Genomic DNA, 18,521 nt, shown 5'->3' on the forward strand with positions numbered 1-18,521 from the left:
TTCTCCTACCATGTTGTCTTATGTTAGCTTATTATTTAATGAAATTGTCTTTTGACCAGTAAGTTTGTAGGATTTTTTTTATTTTTTCTTGGGGTTGGTCAATAAAGGAGTATTTAATACCTTTCCAATGTTTTGATAACTATATTTTCATACATGATACGTAATGAGGAAACTCGGAGACAAAAAATCAACCATTAGTATTTGAAAAATTATTGTCATTTTTTGGTTGATTTTTAATTCCGAAATTCCTATTAATGTTCCAAGGCCTGAAGATGGCTATGTAACTGTCAAAATGGTGGAAGGACTTTAATGATCTGTATTGACCAACTCTCATCAGAAACTAAAAACAATCCTATTCACTTATTATGGCATTTGGTGCAAAGTTGTTTAGGAAATGCTTGATTTTGTCATGTACACAGTAGACTCATGTTATTACGAAGTTCACCGGACCGAAAAACTGGAGGTTTATGATAGCAAATTTTGTATGAACGTTTCTTTTAGGAATTGTCAGAAAAAAACAGTATATAATAAAGGTTATTAAATTACGTGCAATTATATAAAAACAAGAAAATTCGTTTAAGTTTCTCAGTGGAAGAAATCCACATTACGCAATCAAGGGTTGATATCTTCCAGATTACAGTAAGTCCTCAATATACAAACTAGATGTGTTCTGAGACTTTGATCGTAAGTTGATAAACCTACAGTCCAGCTGCCAGTTGTCCGATGGCAGGCAGAATGGTCTAGTTTGGGGTAGGGGGCAAGGTTGCCAGGTAAGAAAGGAAAACGGTATGTCACATGTAAACAAGGAAGCGGACTAACTTTACGTCCAATTTGTGAGCGATCATGAGTGGGTAACCATGATTCCATAGGAATAAAGCTTATTATATGATGCTGCATGACTGCTGAAGAAAGAACCATAATTGATGCTCTTGGGCACAGTACATAAGGAGAACTTAAAGGTGGCACAATTATTGAAACTTAGGGTAGTGTATATCCATCTAAATGCCGTTGCTTGTTCGAGGAACTTCATAATAAAGTTCATTTTGTAACGACCGGGACTGAGGTTCGTAATTTTGTAATAACAAAAATTTTGCATTAACGTTTCTTTTACTATAGATTGGATAGGCCTTTTTGTGGGGACCAACGATTTGTTTCGTAGTAACGAGAACATCATAATAACGTTGTTTGTATTAACGAGAGTATACTGTATTTGTATATGGGTTTATTTGTGAATTTTTATGCTAACTAATGGTTTTCATATAAACCTCCCTTGTTTACAGAAATTCCTGCATGGAGTGCCTGAAAGCACAGGCTAAACATTACCCAAAGGAAGTCATGGACCTGATTGTTAAGAAGTTGATTCCTGATTTAGGTAATGAATTTGACTAATGTTCTGTACCTATAGCGTGTCTGGCACCCTTATCTTTGTTTGCATCATGGTCCTTATATACTGGTTACTAATCTCCCGACATATTCCGCCTCGGGAGTGTTGCCTGAGATTCCGCTTCCACCCCTCCAACCCCTCACACGCCTCCCCTCAAACACAACTATGGGCACAGTGCGCTGTCACTAGGGGAAATATGGAACTAACTGCACTGTAGGCGGAACCCTTGAAGACCCTAGTGACAGCGCACTGTGCCCATAGTTGTGTTTGAGGGGTGGCGTGTGAGGGGTTTGAGGGGTGGAAGCGGAATCTCAGGCAACAACTTCGAGCCGGAGATTAGTAACCAGTATATAAGGGCCATGGTTTGCATTTTAACCCTTGAAGACCCAAGAAATGTATTTTCAAAAATAATTCAAATTTTTATTATCATAGTTGATACTTCTCGTACTCCTTGAAAATCATTTTTCATATGAACTCAATGGTTTCTGCACAAATATTACAGTAGAGGATCCACAAGTTGGCCTCCAAAAGTGTTGTCTCCTAGCGTGCATTAAAATGGGTTTTCGAAAGTCGCCACTAGTGTCGCTGATGAAAAAAATTATCTGAGTTTCACTGGGAAATAAGTTATAATTAGGGATGTTAACTGAAATTTATATAATCCTTGCAATTGCAAACATTTTACAGCAAAATATTGGAAAAAGAGGATTGCACTCATCACCGTGCCGCGGACATTTTTGAAAACCGATTAAAATGCGACTGAAGTGGCAACAGAAATCAACCTTGTTTGGGATGGAATTGGGCCTCCTCTTAGCAGTCCCCTTGGGTTTCTGCCTCTACTAAATGGAATTTTTATCTCTGTAATGAAAGTAAAACCTTTAAATATTTTAGAGAATCTGTACATGATCGATTATATGGAAGAGTCCACATTATCAGTTTGAGTGACATAAAAACCCCTGCACTTAAAAAGTTTAGGCTAGGGGTGTTGAGTTTTAGGTGGAGAAAGGTTGGGGAGTAGGATCTGGGGGGTGTTTCAGAGTCTCGTAGGATTGGCGGCGTCGGAAACGGATTCATTCCGAGTCGATCGGGAACCTATCCTACGCTCGTCTTCCGTGCGTTTCACACATACTATCGGAAAGCGTTCCGCTTTTGGTATGACGTCAACAGTCATCCTCCTCCGGGAAACGAGAAAACGTCACAATTTTCAAGTGACAAGTGAGCAGCGAAAATAACCTCCCGCAAGATTTGATACTTCACAAGGGAGGCGAAAGGTATATACGGGCATAAATAAGTGCTAATTGATACATTGTCACATAATTGACGCTGTTGCCGGGTAAAATAATTTTAGAATTGTTCGTATGTAGTTTTTTTTAACGTAATACCCTGTCGTTTTGAGCAAATTACGGGAATGAAGGAAAATTTGGAACGAGTTTGTTCTGTCATTCTCGTGAGAGCATAGTTGATTGTTTTTAAGAACTAAACTACAGGCAGTCACGAAATCCATAATTTTTTCCAACAACATATGGTTTACTTACTCAATTGTTTAACCAAATTGTCATATTTTCATTCAGTATCTCAATTAAATATGAATATTGATCATCATAAATGATGTTATGGCCTTCATGATATGCCGTAAACGTCTTACAAATTTTCTGTGAAAGTGGAGCTACGCTGGAAGAAAATACAGTGATTACAATAGGTTGAATAGTGTCCAATAATAGTAATGGCTCGAGTTATGTACGCTAAAATGACGCAAAATAATTTTGTTAGTTTGTTATCTGTTTTGCACGTTCTCGGTTACTTCTATAACACCATTTTATTTGGTACGAAAATGACAAATTGTTGCTATTGATGCACCTTGAAATACATCTTCTAAATTATATTTCAGTGAGCGATAATTCCACAAAGAAAAAATATTCGCTGCAAAAGGGAATCGAACCCATAATCTTTACCTCGCTGCATACTGCCTTAACCCGCTGCGCCACCGTCAATTGTTGATAGAAGGCTGAAATTTGTAACCTATAAATAAAAGGATGGCATGAGGGAGCTTCGGTATAGTTGTTATCGTGGCTATTCCCGTTATGCTTGAACTAATATTTGGTATTAAAATGAATATTTAGAATGTACATGGAATGTACTGAAACCATGTACCATGGAATCAACTGAATTAGGTACATAACCACGTCTAATTTCGATGTGACTACGATGCCAAGTCATACACACAATCATTTCAAACTATACAAATTGTTATACTTCCTAACCCACGGACACGTATTCAATGCATTATGCTACCTGCATATTTGTAAGTCATTACGCCATGCATTCCAACTTGTTTCACGTTCTTTTTGCCAAATTACTCGTCCAAATAACAACGCAAACGAACTTGTACCGTCAGTGATACAGTCTGCCTATTTATCGCCTAATTTACACGAGAATTAAAGTCACTTGCACTTATATTACTCTATCAAAATATCCACATATAGCAGCACTCATGAAATAAAGTGGTATGATTTTATTATAGCCAAATACTTAATAAAAAACAGCAATATAACATATCTCCACTCGCCACAAGAATGAGTTTCCGGCACCTCTAGCCCCATCGACTTCTATCCGATAGGAAAGCCGGCCTTGAGTCGATAGGAAGCCAGTCTGAAACGCACGGATTGCCTGGCCGATAGTAAGTGACGTAGAATCCGCGTCAAGTCTCCCGATCCGCTCGGGAAGGGAGACTCTGAAACACCCCCCTGACCTTAGTTGGGGGAGGTGGGAGGATTTATTTGGTGGGGAGGGTGATGGGGTCTCTAGCATGATTTCTTGAAAAGAATAACAGTGGTGGGAACTGATTGAAAGAAGTGCTTCCCAAAGGTCTCCGGTTGATACAATACAGAAGAGCCCCCTGTCACCTGAACAGCTGCCAGAAAGCTCAGTTAATTGTCTCTCATGGTCGATTTCCTTTATCCTTCCCGTGTGGCCAGATTTGTGGTGACCAGGAAATGGTCACTGATAAGGGAAATAATATTTTTCAACACATGGCGCACTTAAGCAGAAGTATCTGAAGCAGGAAATTTTGCTGAATGCACCATGCGGCAAAAAAAATTATTTCCCTTGCCAATGATCATGTAGATATCACCACTTATTGCACCGCAGGTTCACCCAAGAATGTGAAATAATAATATTCCATCTCTGTTGTGGATTATAGTTTATTGGATTAACAGAGCTTATAAGGAATGATGCAGGAGCACAGATTAGATGGTTTTCTCTCATTGTCAGTTTCCAAAGAGACTGTGTGGTGACATTGGCATGCGATTGTGGGGGAGAGGTTGCACTCTTCTTTTTTTGTTCCATAAAGACCTCACTCTGGCTTTATGTATACCAAAATCAAAGATTTGTGTCAAAAAGCTCTATGGTTCATGCATTGCAAGCGAGATATTTCTGTATTTCAGGGAGTAAACTTGCTTCAAGTTATAAAGAATTCGCCAAATAATACTGAAAATAGTCATGATGTTATGTTGGATAAATTTATTTATGAGATTTTCTGCATCAGAGTGGTAACTATGAAGATCATTACACATTTTTTATTATCTTTGATTCAGTAGTATTCTACATGTTTGTTGTTTGAAAAAAAATTGATACTTACCGTATATCTCCGAATATAGTCCCCCCTTTTTTTCCAAAAATGGCCGCGGAAAAGTAAGGGGGGGGGGGACTATAATCGAGTGTAATCCAATTTAGCATACTAAAGGTGACCATAAAGTAATAAATAACGGCATAATGGCTAATGTTCTCGTAGTCTTTCTATTTGAGTATATTTATGAGGATTATAATCGGAGATATTAGTAAATACTGCCACGTTTTACCGGAAATTAAGACAATTTTTACCACAAATGTTGTACAGATACGATTATTCCGATTCAAATAGCATATCGAATATGCGTTTTCACGGAATCCATCGGGTAGCCGCTAATTTTTCTTGGAAAAGTATTGTTAGAATAATTCAATCGACACTGATCACTTAATGACGCAAAACAGTAAATAATTAAAATGAAAACTAAACACACACTATCATTACATTAATCGAACACTAGAATTGAATCAATAGTATATGTACCCGTCGCTCATTTAATAACTACACGATTTAAATAAATGCGAAAAATAAACAGATAAAGTGAACCTTTCGTGACGATTTAGCATTTCATTGCGTCCGTAGCTACTATACGTCCGTGCGATTCGTGTTTACAACCACTGCCTTTACCGCCTTCACAGAACAAGAATGCGCAATAGGTGATGCATTTGTTTCTGAAAAGGTGCAATAATCGACGACTTTAAACCAGAAGCGCCGGCATTACTGCATTTGATCGAAATACAGCGACTCAGCATCGAAAGTGTAATCAATTTATTGAGGAATATCTTCAATTCGTCAGGGTAAATAGGATCGATAAATTACGTCGCATAACGTTTCGCAATTATTTCTGCGATATTTTCTTTATTAAAAATAATTTTACGTTCAACAGTGAGGTGATGGATCAAGTAGAAAGATGAGGATCAATCCTGCCGCAGATTAGAGGCCTTCAAAGACGGAGTTTCGATGCCAATTTAAAAATAGCCGTTGCAGAATACGCCGTAACTCATAGTATTTACAGCGCTAGCAAAGCGCTAATACATCGCGGAAGTCATTTCGGGGGTCTCGATGCGGCAGATTTAAAGAATTAGAGGAAAATATCGTCGAATTTGTGCGCAAATGCAGAGCAGAAGCTCTTTGTGTAACTTATGCAATGATTCGCGACGAGGCATTGAAAATTGATATAATTTTTTTTCAGTTTTAATGTTTGTTGGAAAAAGTTTATTTCTTAATTTTATTACTTTGATATTTGTAAGTCCTGTAGTTTAATTGTTTTGCTTAGCAGGTATTTGATAGAAATATTTTTATAATATTTATAATTTATTTAACACAATTTTATTTAGATTTCCTAAATTCTTCAGGTCACTTGGATTTGTGATGACTTGATGGGTGTGTTACACTGGATCTAAGGAAGTTTCAGGGCCAAATGCAATACTGTTTATGGGCTTTAAGTTAAAGCTTATATATTGACATTGTCTGTAGTCATTTGGAAATCAAAAATATTAATAATTTGTGAAGGTTTAAAAAATACAATAGCCTTGGATACTTAAAAAAATTTCTCATTTCTTCATTACATCTGGTTAAGGAACTATAAATTACTGATACTGTAACCCCACCGTGCGGGGCACATTCGGGGAGGGGGAGATTGGAGGGCAAAAGGGGAGGTCAGAGGTGTAGCGGGGATATTCCGTGCACCTGGAGCGAGGGAATGGGATTTTGGGAAAGGGTAGGAGGGGAAGTTTAGGGGTGATGAGACCTGAGACAGGAGCGTTCGGATAAAGAAAGCCGTTCGACTGCGTAGTTCGCTCAACATAAATTTAATGAGTTTAAATATGATCATTTACAAATACAAGCAAATCAATGGCAAAAGTAACAATTAACCTCTTCTCCTTGAATTCAATGAAATACAACGCATAATTCACTATGCTGCACAACAGAAAAATTTCAGTCCTTAACCTAAACCCAAAAAAAAAATCACGCTACACGTTTTCACATTCATAACCCATACAAAAACCACAAGAAAAGGGGACCAATAAAAAAACAAGAAACGGGGGGGGGATGGAAATATGAAACAACGAAATAGATATTGCACAGAAATTCACACGGTAATAGGGGGAAGTACTGTCCTCTTCTCTATTTGTGCGGGGGAATTTTATCAATGTTTTTAATGAATTCTCTTCTTGAGTTGGTGAAGTGGGAATTTTCTTCTGTTCCTTGAGGGGGAGGGTAGGGGGGGGGGAATGGGATTTCGTGGCTTTTCTCTTACAGTTTGTCGAATTTTCGGGGCTCTCGATCTGCTGATCGTGGCGATTCCGTTCCGCGGCGTATGCTGCTCTGCGTCAACTCCGGCAGGTTCACGAGTGGGAGATGGCTTCTCTGCGACAGTTGGGAGATCCTTTCATCGGCACCACGAGTCTACCTTGCAACTCCGACTCGCTTTGGGCACCCTCTCTCTCTCTCTCGGGATCTCTCCACCAACTTTTTTCTCTGCCTCCCCACACTCCGCCTACTCTTAGGAGCGTTTTTTTTTTCGGAATCGCCAAAAAAGAAAATCATCTAAGCCCCTTTTCCTCCGGTGCACCACGTTATATAGCCATTGAGGGGAGGAAACACCGGGGAGGGGGGGGGGGTCAGGGGAAAGAAAGGGATGATGCACTTGGGGCTGGACGGTCACTTCACCAAGGACACGGGGGGGGGGAAACCACGTTCTTCTTCGTCTTAAGAATTCGACTTGCACACATTAGGAGGGGGGGGAAGGGAGAGCATTACACATTGTGGGGAGGAAAATAGGGAAACATCAAATGGGGACTCAATGATTCATGACACTCACGCACACATTCACACGAACACATATCAAAAGAAAAAAAAAACGGCCTTCCTTTACCTCGCACTCCCGTCTCATGCGCCACTATGTAAGCGGGCAGAATGCACCGGTTACATATGCCCTCCTCTCAAAAGGAGGAAATACGGGGAACGTATTTACGAAAAAAAAATATCCAGGCAATCCGCCCAAAAAAAAAAAAAAATCGCGATTCGCGAAGGGGAACGCCCTCCTACTCAGGCGGAGCAACACACAGTAAACAAAGGCGGAATACAAAACATCACCTAGGGAACGCGTCTGGCAAAGAAAAAAAAGATTAGACCTCGGACATGTACGGAATTAGATTCCCGAAATTGTACGGACCTATCAATCCGCCGTCTTCTCCTTCCAACTCGACAGCATTCAGGGCAACGATACGGCGAATGACATGTGGTCCGCTGTACAATGGGAAAAAACAACATTGGGCTGATTATATCAGAATAATTTTTACAACAGCGCGCGTAATAGTTGCTCATTCCAAGGAATGCTCGAAGGCTCCGAACGTTTTTCGGCCGTTCGCAATCCACTATCGCCTTCACCTTGTCTGGGTTGGCCTTCGTTCCCTTTGTATCGATAACGTATCCCAGAAAATAGATTTCTTTCCCGAGGAAATTAGATTTTGTTATATTTAACCTTAAATTTGCTTTCTCAAAACGGTTGAAGATATCCCTGATACCTTTTTGAAGCATACTTTTAATTTCTGGACATAAATGGAGCCTCTCCTTCTCCTCATGATTCAACTCGTGGGCTGGGATCCTTCCTACCCGTAGTGTTGATAAAATGGGGACTTCCACTCTTATGCTCGGCAGGTTTGGGTGGGGGAAGTCGCTCGACCCAAACTCCGTAAGTTTTCCGCCCGCGGAGGTGGAAAGGAAAAATCCATAAGAGATTGGGGCATATTATCCTCATTCCAATTCACTTCGCCCCCTTCTCTCTCATTTCCCTCCTGTCTATCTGCTTGAGTCTGCCCTCCTCCTCGGCTTCCACCGTGGTGCCACGAGCTAAACCCCCTGCGTGACGGATTCCTTATCGCGTTTACGTTAGGGTGGGTCTCTTCTGCCCTTCCAAAATGATTTTGGGACTGATCGAATCGTCCGAGCATAATTAAGAGATTGTCGTAAGTGGCAACTTCCAAACTACGGAGCAAATCCTGAACATATGGTGGGAAATGTCTTACCAATAATGCCACCATTTCCTCCTCATTCTCCGGCGGCTCACACAGTTTGATTGCTGCGATTTTCCGAGTCGCGTATTCTTGCATGCTACTTCCCGGCGTCCTCCTGTACATTCCCGACATAACTTTAATTTTATAATTTATCCGATGCTCTTTACTCCAATACCGCGCGACAAATAGTTGTTTGAATACTTCCATCTCCTCCGGAAAAGGAAAAATTGTATCTGCCCATCCCTTTGCCCCTTCATCCAACATCTGATAGAAAAACCGCGATCGTATCTCGGGCGGGATGGCGTGAACGGAATAATAGTTTTCAACTCCCCTCATAAATGCTATGGGGTGTTCATGTGGTTTGCCACGGAATTGTAAATTAGCCGGGGGACTCGGGAAATTAGTCGGAGAACCAGTACCACCCACCTTCATACGACGGATCCCCGCTACCTCTTCGGCAATATCTCTAATTCTTTTTTCGTGGTGGATCTTCTCCTCCTGTACACCTCGGGAAATTATTACAACTTGCTCCCTTACAACCTCTACCTTCTCGTTTACTTCCCTTTTTACTTCCTGAACGCGTTCGTCCACTATCTCCCCAATTCCTTCAATCTTCCCATTAATTGCCTCCAACTTCCCTTCTAGTTTCCCCCTTTCATCTTTCTCAGTATCGAAACGCTCTTTCATATCCTTCATTATTCTTTCGAATTTCTCGTCAAGTTTCCCCTCTAGTCTTTCAAATTTCTTGATATCTTCCTTTCTAGCTCGCTCAGCTTTTTCAAATCTCTCATCAAGTCTTTCCTCAGCTCTTCCGAATCTCTCGTCAAATTTCTCCTCTAGTCTTTCAAATTTATTGATATCCTCCCTCCTAGCTTCCTCAGCTTTTTTCTTATCTTCCCTCCTAGCTTCCTCAGCTTTTCTCTTATCTTCCCTCCTAGCTTCCTCAGATTTTTCAAACCTCTCATCAAGCTTTTCCTCAGCTCTTCCGAATTTTTCATCAAGTTTTTTAAATAACTCATTAAGGCTGGTAATTTCGGTGCCTCCACTCCTGTGCTCTATTCTATCCTCCGCCTTCTCCGCTTGCGACTCCTCATCCCAGTTAGAAACGTCAATGATTTTCACCTCACTACTGGCATCTGACCCGTCCTCATCGTATCTAGGGGGTTCGCGGTATTCTCTAAAACTCTTACCTTCTGGTTCCATCGCGTACGAGAATAATTATTACAACAAAATACACAAGAAAAAAATAACAATGAAATTCGCACTTCGCTGAAAGAGTAACAATCATGGAAATCACACTAAGGCAAATCACGGTCAAGGCTACCACCGCAACACAAGTTACCCACACTTTATCTAATACGGTGGCCAACTGACTGACGCCAACCAAAAACACAATTAAATCCGGACATCTTACAAGAACATGAGCAGAAATGAAAGGGACGCATACAAAATTGGGAATCTGATTCACAAATTTAAGAAAAAATCGCTCCAAGAAATTTCCGCGATCTATGCAAAACGAAACGAATTTACTAATCACTCTGCTTGAGTCACTCGGGTCCCTGTTCGGGCGCCAATGATGTAACCCCACCGTGCGGGGCACATTCGGGGAGGGGGAGATTGGAGGGCAAAAGGGGAGGTCAGAGGTGTAGCGGGGATATTCCGTGCACCTGGAGCGAGGGAATGGGATTTTGGGAAAGGGTAGGAGGGGAAGTTTAGGGGTGATGAGACCTGAGACAGGAGCGTTCGGATAAAGAAAGCCGTTCGACTGCGTAGTTCGCTCAACATAAATTTAATGAGTTTAAATATGATCATTTACAAATACAAGCAAATCAATGGCAAAAGTAACAATTAACCTCTTCTCCTTGAATTCAATGAAATACAACGCATAATTCACTATGCTGCACAACAGAAAAATTTCAGTCCTTAACCTAAACCCAAAAAAAAAATCACGCTACACGTTTTCACATTCATAACCCATACAAAAACCACAAGAAAAGGGGACCAATAAAAAAACAAGAAACGGGGGGGGATGGAAATATGAAACAACGAAATAGATATTGCACAGAAATTCACACGGTAATAGGGGGAAGTACTGTCCTCTTCTCTATTTGTGCGGGGGAATTTTATCAATGTTTTTAATGAATTCTCTTCTTGAGTTGGTGAAGTGGGAATTTTCTTCTGTTCCTTGAGGGGGGGGGTTGGGGGGGGGGAATGGGATTTCGTGGCTTTTCTCTTACAGTTTGTCGAATTTTCGGGGCTCTCGATCTGCTGATCGTGGCGATTCCGTTCCGCGGCGTATGCTGCTCTGCGTCAACTCCGGCAGGTTCACGAGTGGGAGATGGCTTCTCTGCGACAGTTGGGAGATCCTTTCATCGGCACCACGAGTCTACCTTGCAACTCCGACTCGCTTTGGGCACCCTCTCTCTCTCTCTCGGGATCTCTCCACCAACTTTTTTCTCTGCCTCCCCACACTCCGCCTACTCTTGGGAGCGTTTTTTTTTTCGGAATCGCCAAAAAAGAAAATCATCTAAGCCCCTTTTCCTCCGGTGCACCACGTTATATAGCCATTGAGGGGAGGAAACACCGGGGAGGGGGGGGGGTCAGGGGAAAGAAAGGGATGATGCACTTGGGGCTGGACGGTCACTTCACCAAGGACACGGGGGGGGGGGGAAACCACGTTCTTCTTCGTCTTAAGAATTCGACTTGCACACATTAGGAGGGGGGGGAAGGGAGAGCATTACACATTGTGGGGAGGAAAATAGGGAAACATCAAATGGGGACTCAATGATTCATGACACTCACGCACACATTCACACGAACACATATCAAAAGAAAAAAAAAACGGCCTTCCTTTACCTCGCACTCCCGTCTCATGCGCCACTATGTAAGCGGGCAGAATGCACCGGTTACAATACATGCAATGGATCACAACATGTTTTAGGTATAGTTATTTTGTTGTGATGGAAAATATGTGAACAGATTTGTTCTTAATCTTCACAGAAAATAATAGTTTTCATCGAATCTAGAATCTTAACTTGCTAACCACAGAAAAATTGCCTTCCTTTACATTTTAAAATTTTTCCCAAAACTGAGGTCTCAAAATTGGGGGGGGGACTATATTCGGGGGGGGACTATATTCGGAGATATACGGTATGTATCATACAAATTGAATGTCAAATTTTTATATAAAGTTATATTTGCATCCAATTTTAAATCAACTGCCCATGGTTGATTTCCAGTTTTTAATTTGGATGCAACATTCTTAGCTTTTAATCCCTGGTTGTAGAATTTGTTGAGAGTTGCATAATCAAAATTATCGATGCCTGAGTTGATCATTTCAACTAAGGCATTTCACGAAATATATTTAATGGAATGAATTGGAAATAGGCTCACGTATTTCAGATGATGAACAATTGGAAAAAGGCAGTGAAGATTTTTCAAAGTATCAGGCACTGAAGAGAAGAAGGTGGTCGTCAATGTGTGAACTTGCTTGCTGTGTTGGTGAACCATTCACATCTTATGTCATCCCCAAAGTGATCTCTGCTGTGATAAATTTGTCTTCTTGTCATGAAGGAGGAAAGTAAGTTTGATCCCCTCTGTTCACATTTTGGTATTGGGTGTGGGTCAGATTCACTCTTTCCTGAATTCGAAACCAAGTTATAATCTTATTGGAATCTGAATCCAATCTCCCATAATATCTACCCTAAGAAATTTTAATTTGAATATGTAGTGTCTTTAGGTCATAATTGGGTTGGTGTGTTCAGAATATTGGCAGGTAGCTGATAAATTGTATCAATTCAGGGAAGAGATACATACATTAGAGGAATGGAAAATATACATTTCACTCTCCATATTTTTTTGGATTTTTTTGTATAAGTCTCATTTCCATTGATATTTTTATTTTTTTACTAGCATTTTCAACTGTGATTCATCCTCCTTACTTTTATGCATAATTATCCTAAAGATGGAAAATTTTAGTGTGTGGGTGAAAACAAAAAATTCATTTCCTTATTACGTGCTCATAATGAGAGATTTCTTTATTTATGTGGCTAGTGTAATTAATCTCAAGATCAACTTTATTTTTTTCAGATCTAGTGTTGGAATATCATGTCTAAAGAAGGCCATAGAATTAGCTGAAACTAATAGAGACAGTCTTTGTGAATACCTCAACAGTGAACTTTGTGCTCCTGCCGTGTTAATTAATTGGTGGTTACGAGGTGTCGTTTCTGTGAGGGATGTTGAAGGGCACCCTATGGACAGTGCTGCAAAAATGTTTGAAGATTGTAGCTTATTGAATGAAGTAGCTACTCTTGTTAGTTTAATTGTTCGAACAGTTTCTTCAAGGTACGGTCATCTATACATGTCAAGTAAATATGATTATCTCATGAGTTTCTTTATTTGGTTTCATCGTTCAATACATTTTCTTTGTTATGTATAATTTATGCATGCATCTTGTAATTTATGTTGTTGGATTTTATAAGTCTATGATGTTTTCATAAGTTTTGACTGATTTTCATGCTTTAGATATAATATGAAACTGTAAATTTCCAAAAGAAACGATCACTGTACATTGAACTAATAATTAGCATTTTGCTCAATCATTTTGTTATTGTAGTGCCCAGGCAAGCTTGATTTTAAGGCTTCTACCATTATTTTTCCACTGGAGTTTTTTGAATGAAAAGTGCTTAGAAGAAGCTGATCTTCCAAAAAATATCAAGCTATTAGATGAATCATCTCCATGGCAGCAAACACAAACGGTTAGTTCATGGTGAAGTGGTGATAAATATTTCATTACTATCTTGAGTTGGAAAAAAGCTCCCGATGACCTTTTGATTTTTTTGCATGGGATGTAAAAAAATGAGTTTACTCAACTGCAGTAAAATAGCTGTATAATGTATTTGTGCAGTCTGTGTCATGAAAACCTCATAGTTCATACTCGGTGCGAACTTTTGTACCTTCTAAGCCTTCTTATTGGTACTTCTTTCCCTCAACTCTCTTAGTGCCACCGGCCGATACATGTATTTGCTTTTGCTCCGTAGGCAAAAAGTGCCACAAGCTGATGTATCGGCTCGAACGTGGACCAAATTAAAAATCGTAATAATTTTATGCATCTTGTGTTATCCTTTATCCAATGTATTAGAATACTATAATTAACAATTAATTCCTTTTCGGTAGTATAAAAAACACTTCATTGATATCTAAAATAATAACGACAAGCCACCAAATTGTGCTCTTGTTGCTTCCTTTGAAGCATATACATATTCCTTAAGTGCCTGTATAACATCAAGGTGTTTCATTGGGAATATAATGATCCTTGACATCTAGTGCATGATTATTGGGCTCAGATAGTCAGGGATTGATTTTTTTACTATCCATGGCAAGGCTGTCTGTTTGCTGATTTCTATTACTAAAATACACATTTTCAATCAAACCTACTTTTCACTTAGAAGAAATAAATTTGTGAAAGTAAAATGTTTCCCAAAAATCTTGACAATTTTACGCAGGGGTACAACAAGCCACCAAATTGTGCTTTTGTTGTGTCCTTAGGGGGTGAATGCATCCCAGCCACCACCATTGTTGCACGCCATGATCATTTCATGAAAAAATTAAATTTGTTCCTGAAATCAATTCTCCATGAGTATGTGGGGCAGTTTAACCTTTTCCTTATAAATTCAACCGATTCAGGGGTGATATAGTGGAATCTGCACTTTTCCACAATCATTTTAATGCATACGATGAGTTTCGGCTAACCGAGCCATCATCCTCTACAAGAAATCACAGTCCATGAGAACATCACATTTTTACATTTGAGGAAGAGATGGGGAAGGATTTGATGAGTTTGAGGAAGGGGTGAGAAAAAAGGCAATGAGAAAACAGACAAGCCTGGATATAAGGAAAAACCAGGAGTAGGAGGATTCTAGGAATAGCTGTAGAAGAAATACACCAGGAAAAAACCAGGGACATGGAGAGAATAGAATTGGCGAGGTGAAAAAAGGTGGCGAGGTTATGTCATTAGAAGGGAAAGGTGGGAGTAGAAAGCGAGGCAAGGGGAAGTGGGGTGAGAAGTCCTTTCTCAGTTACCCTTCTGGGGACTTCTCTCCCCCACCACCTCCGACTTGCTACCTACTCCCACCTATCCCTTTACAATGATATTTGTGCCACTCTTTCATCCCAGCCCCCTCTCTCCCTCTGGCCTTCCTGTTTCCCTGTTTATTCACCTAGAGCTATTCCTAGAGTCGTCCTACTCCTGGTTATTCAATATCTCCATGGTGATCTGTTTTCTCACTGTTTCACCTCCATTCTTCTATTTCCTACTCCTCCTTCAGGCTCATCAATTCCTTGCCCACATCCTCCTCAAATGTGTGAATGTGAGTGCTGTTATGTCTTGCACCAGATGATGGCTCTGTGAGCTGAAACACATTGTACTCATTAAAATTATTGTGGAAAAGTGTAATTAAATTTTATTTTAATTTATCCATATAAAATTTTGCTCTCCATTCAAAAGAAGTGTGGAGTCACCATGGATGAAGGTCAAATAAATTAGAAAATTGGGCAGTGTCCTTTAAAAAGTGAGCCACTACCTCAGCTTTGTGTGGAGGTTTGCCCCTTCCCATTCTTGAGCCCCTGCTGAAATCGAAGAAGATATTGGGTTGGTGTGGTGAAGTCTCACCCTCTGGGTTAGGGTTCAAATCTTGCTCGTAGCAGAGATTTTTCAGAAGCATCCTGATCCCTGCTTGAATGTTTTGTGGAGGACATTTCAAATGTGGTGCTCTATCAGTTGAGTGGGAGGTAAAGCCATGGATTTTATGCACTTCTTGTCAAGAATAGGCTAATGTTGTAATCAGATTTCTCTCCCACCTTCCTTCCAAACCTCATGTACAAGGGTACTCCTTAAACATGTTTTAACCAAGAGACAAATAATTTTATAAATTTATGTATCTGGAATACATAGTAGTTTACTAATGACTTTTGTCTCTTGATTCTGTAGGTTATTCTCGTGGAAGCCTTGATTGGTTCATTGAGACGCGAACAAGAAGTTTGTGATGCTCTTTCTAATGTTGGTATAATGGAACTTTTCGAACAACTGCTTTCCTTGGCAATTTTCAATCCTCATCCCCCTACAAGATTGTCTTCTTCAAGGCTTTTGGGATGTCTCATTAATAAACTACCAGAAGGTAGGAGTCTCTAACTGGTATGAGGTTTAGTTTTCAAGTATGTGTATATCTTGTTTTTCTTAGGAAATGACGTTGTGATAGAATTTGGAAAGCATAGTGATAACTGTGCATTGGTCTAAAAAAAATTTGTTTAGGGACTTAAGCCCCTGTACCATCTTCCTTGGCTATTTGTCAGGCCCTCATTAACACTTATCTCTGTTAAAAAGTTTATTTGGAATAATTCTGACGGATGATTCAAGTTCGGCAATGATCTTGTTCTTTGAGTAAGTTTCAGTTTTCGAGCACTTGATAATGTTGAATATATTTTTAAATAGATGCAATAAACTGCTTCATGAGAGGTAAAACAAATTTTGATGCATTATATTGTACATATTTTATGTGCATCATGGTAAATAATTGGTTCTTATTGAATCTATTCCTGTAAATCTGCATGTCTGTGTTGATGTTATTTACAAATTGGATATGAAACATTTAAATAATGCACTATCTGTTGCAGAGATGCATTTGACCAAATTATTAGCAGATTTGAAGGCTGCAGTCACTCCAGTTTTAGAAGATTCCATCATTCCCGACTGGCAAAGAATAAGCTCTGTCAAACTTCATGTTTGGGTTACTAAAGCACTTCTATTGAGAGGCCATGAAGATGCTGATATATGGATTGAAAGGGTATGTTCAACTTATATGCATTTAATCATATCCTCTTTATCATTATAAATACCTGTTTTTTTATGAATCAAACTGCTTAATGCTGAAGGAAATTATTTATTCCTTAAATGGAAAAATATAAATATTCATGTGTTTTTTTCTTTCAAAGGTGATCGAAGGTTGTATAGAACTTTCTAAAGCTTATGACGGTTGATTTTATTTCTCTTCCAATTGGTTTCTTATGTTAATTTAAATATTTTATGAGCAAATTTGGCTTGCCCTAAGGTTTCTTTATTTTTATGAAGAATTGTGATATCATGAATGTATAAAATATATGAATATCATTGTGATTTTAGCATGCATTATTATATTTTGTTTTTTTTCCCTAGCTTATCGGAATATTGGGAAAAGAGAAAATTGGCATCGAGGCAGCTGTTGGCTTTCAAGAAATAATGAATCAATCTGAGGGATACCTTAATTCTGATTGCCATGCACAAATTAGGTATTTACTTAGGCTTCATTTGAAAGATTTATTTGTTAATTCTCTTTCTTTTGTTAAATTGTCCTCTGTACCTGATTATTTTGGAAATTGGGCAATTAATCTTGTGCAATATAAATATTTCCACAATGGATAGCTCTTTTGAAAGAGGTATCCATTGCTGTTAATAGGGACGGATTTACCTTAAGGTAAAATAGGCATGTGCCTAGGGGTGCCTTCTGTCACCTCATGCGAGCGGCAATGCCTTATCATAAAAATCGGGGAGGGAGTGGGGGCTCAATGGAGAGGTGCCTATGGCGTGACTTTGGGTAAATCCGGCCCTGGCTGTATACTCCTACCATGCCATACTAAAGTCTAAAGAATCCTTATTCTAGATTATTGTTCCTTTTAAGTTTCTCCCTTGGATCCTCTTTAAAACTTCTCTATTTCTCTGCCCATATGGTATGTAGTTGTACAATTTACTTTATTTTCATAATTTTTTGGTCAGATCAGTTGAATATAGTTTCAATAAATTTATAACCATGAAATAAGGGTTGACTATTATGTTTTGATGTTGATTTCGTAAAATATTTTTGTTCCAGGATATTGTATCGGCAGAGGTTTTATCTCACTTTGCCCAAATTGGTTGAATCATATCGCAAGGCATCTTTGAGCACAAGAGGAAATTTTCTCCTGGCTCTTGCTCATCTCATGAGTGGGGTACCTAGGTCACTGCTGCTAGATGATTTGCCTGATGTAAGCTAACTGTCCAGAGTTATTAATTTTTATGCCGAAACAAGATCTTGCTGTAAAATAATGAGTCATTTTTCCCATAGATAATACCTCTCCTGGTTGAATCCTTGAAGCAACCCCACAGTGGAGATGTTGTCGACACGATTGGAATCCATGATGGACAAGAGGAAAAACTTTTGCTCATTTCAACATTGGAAACATTGAATGATATCCTGATGTCGCTTAATACCACATTGTCTGAACATCTGCAGACCTTTATTCCAAAACTCTTAAACATTGCCCGTTCATCAAAGCACATGGTGAGTGTTAAATATCAAGGCAACGAGATATTTTTAATGGCCATGGTTGAAGTTAGGCACGTAACAAATGAACTGCAGTGAAATCAATACGGTAGACTGGTTAGTATGAACAACGATATTATGAAGTTCTCATTTTTACGAAACAA

The 18,521-nt window shown here is 39.3% G+C and overlaps 1 protein-coding gene across 2 annotated transcripts in view; it reads left to right on the forward strand.

The window, feature by feature from the left end:
- Positions 1-18,521, forward strand: part of LOC124155577 (MMS19 nucleotide excision repair protein homolog) — a 41,632-nt gene that overhangs the window by 14,716 nt on the left and 8,395 nt on the right. Inside the window, exons 10-18 of one of the 2 annotated variants that reach the window (XM_046529527.1) lie at positions 1,281-1,372; positions 12,413-12,605; positions 13,115-13,369; positions 13,641-13,782; positions 16,014-16,200; positions 16,697-16,866; positions 17,235-17,347; positions 17,926-18,079; positions 18,160-18,375. In XM_046529527.1, the coding sequence (XP_046385483.1) occupies positions 1,281-1,372; positions 12,413-12,605; positions 13,115-13,369; positions 13,641-13,782; positions 16,014-16,200; positions 16,697-16,866; positions 17,235-17,347; positions 17,926-18,079; positions 18,160-18,375 (1,522 nt within the window). The remainder of the gene's footprint in view (positions 1-1,280; positions 1,373-12,412; positions 12,606-13,114; positions 13,370-13,640; positions 13,783-16,013; positions 16,201-16,696; positions 16,867-17,234; positions 17,348-17,925; positions 18,080-18,159; positions 18,376-18,521) is intronic. The other variant, XM_046529528.1, reaches the window with a different exon arrangement.

Source organism: Ischnura elegans, chromosome 3 (assembly GCF_921293095.1).
Source record: "Ischnura elegans chromosome 3, ioIscEleg1.1, whole genome shotgun sequence".
In the NCBI taxonomy this organism is placed as follows: Eukaryota; Metazoa; Arthropoda; class Insecta; order Odonata; family Coenagrionidae; genus Ischnura; species Ischnura elegans.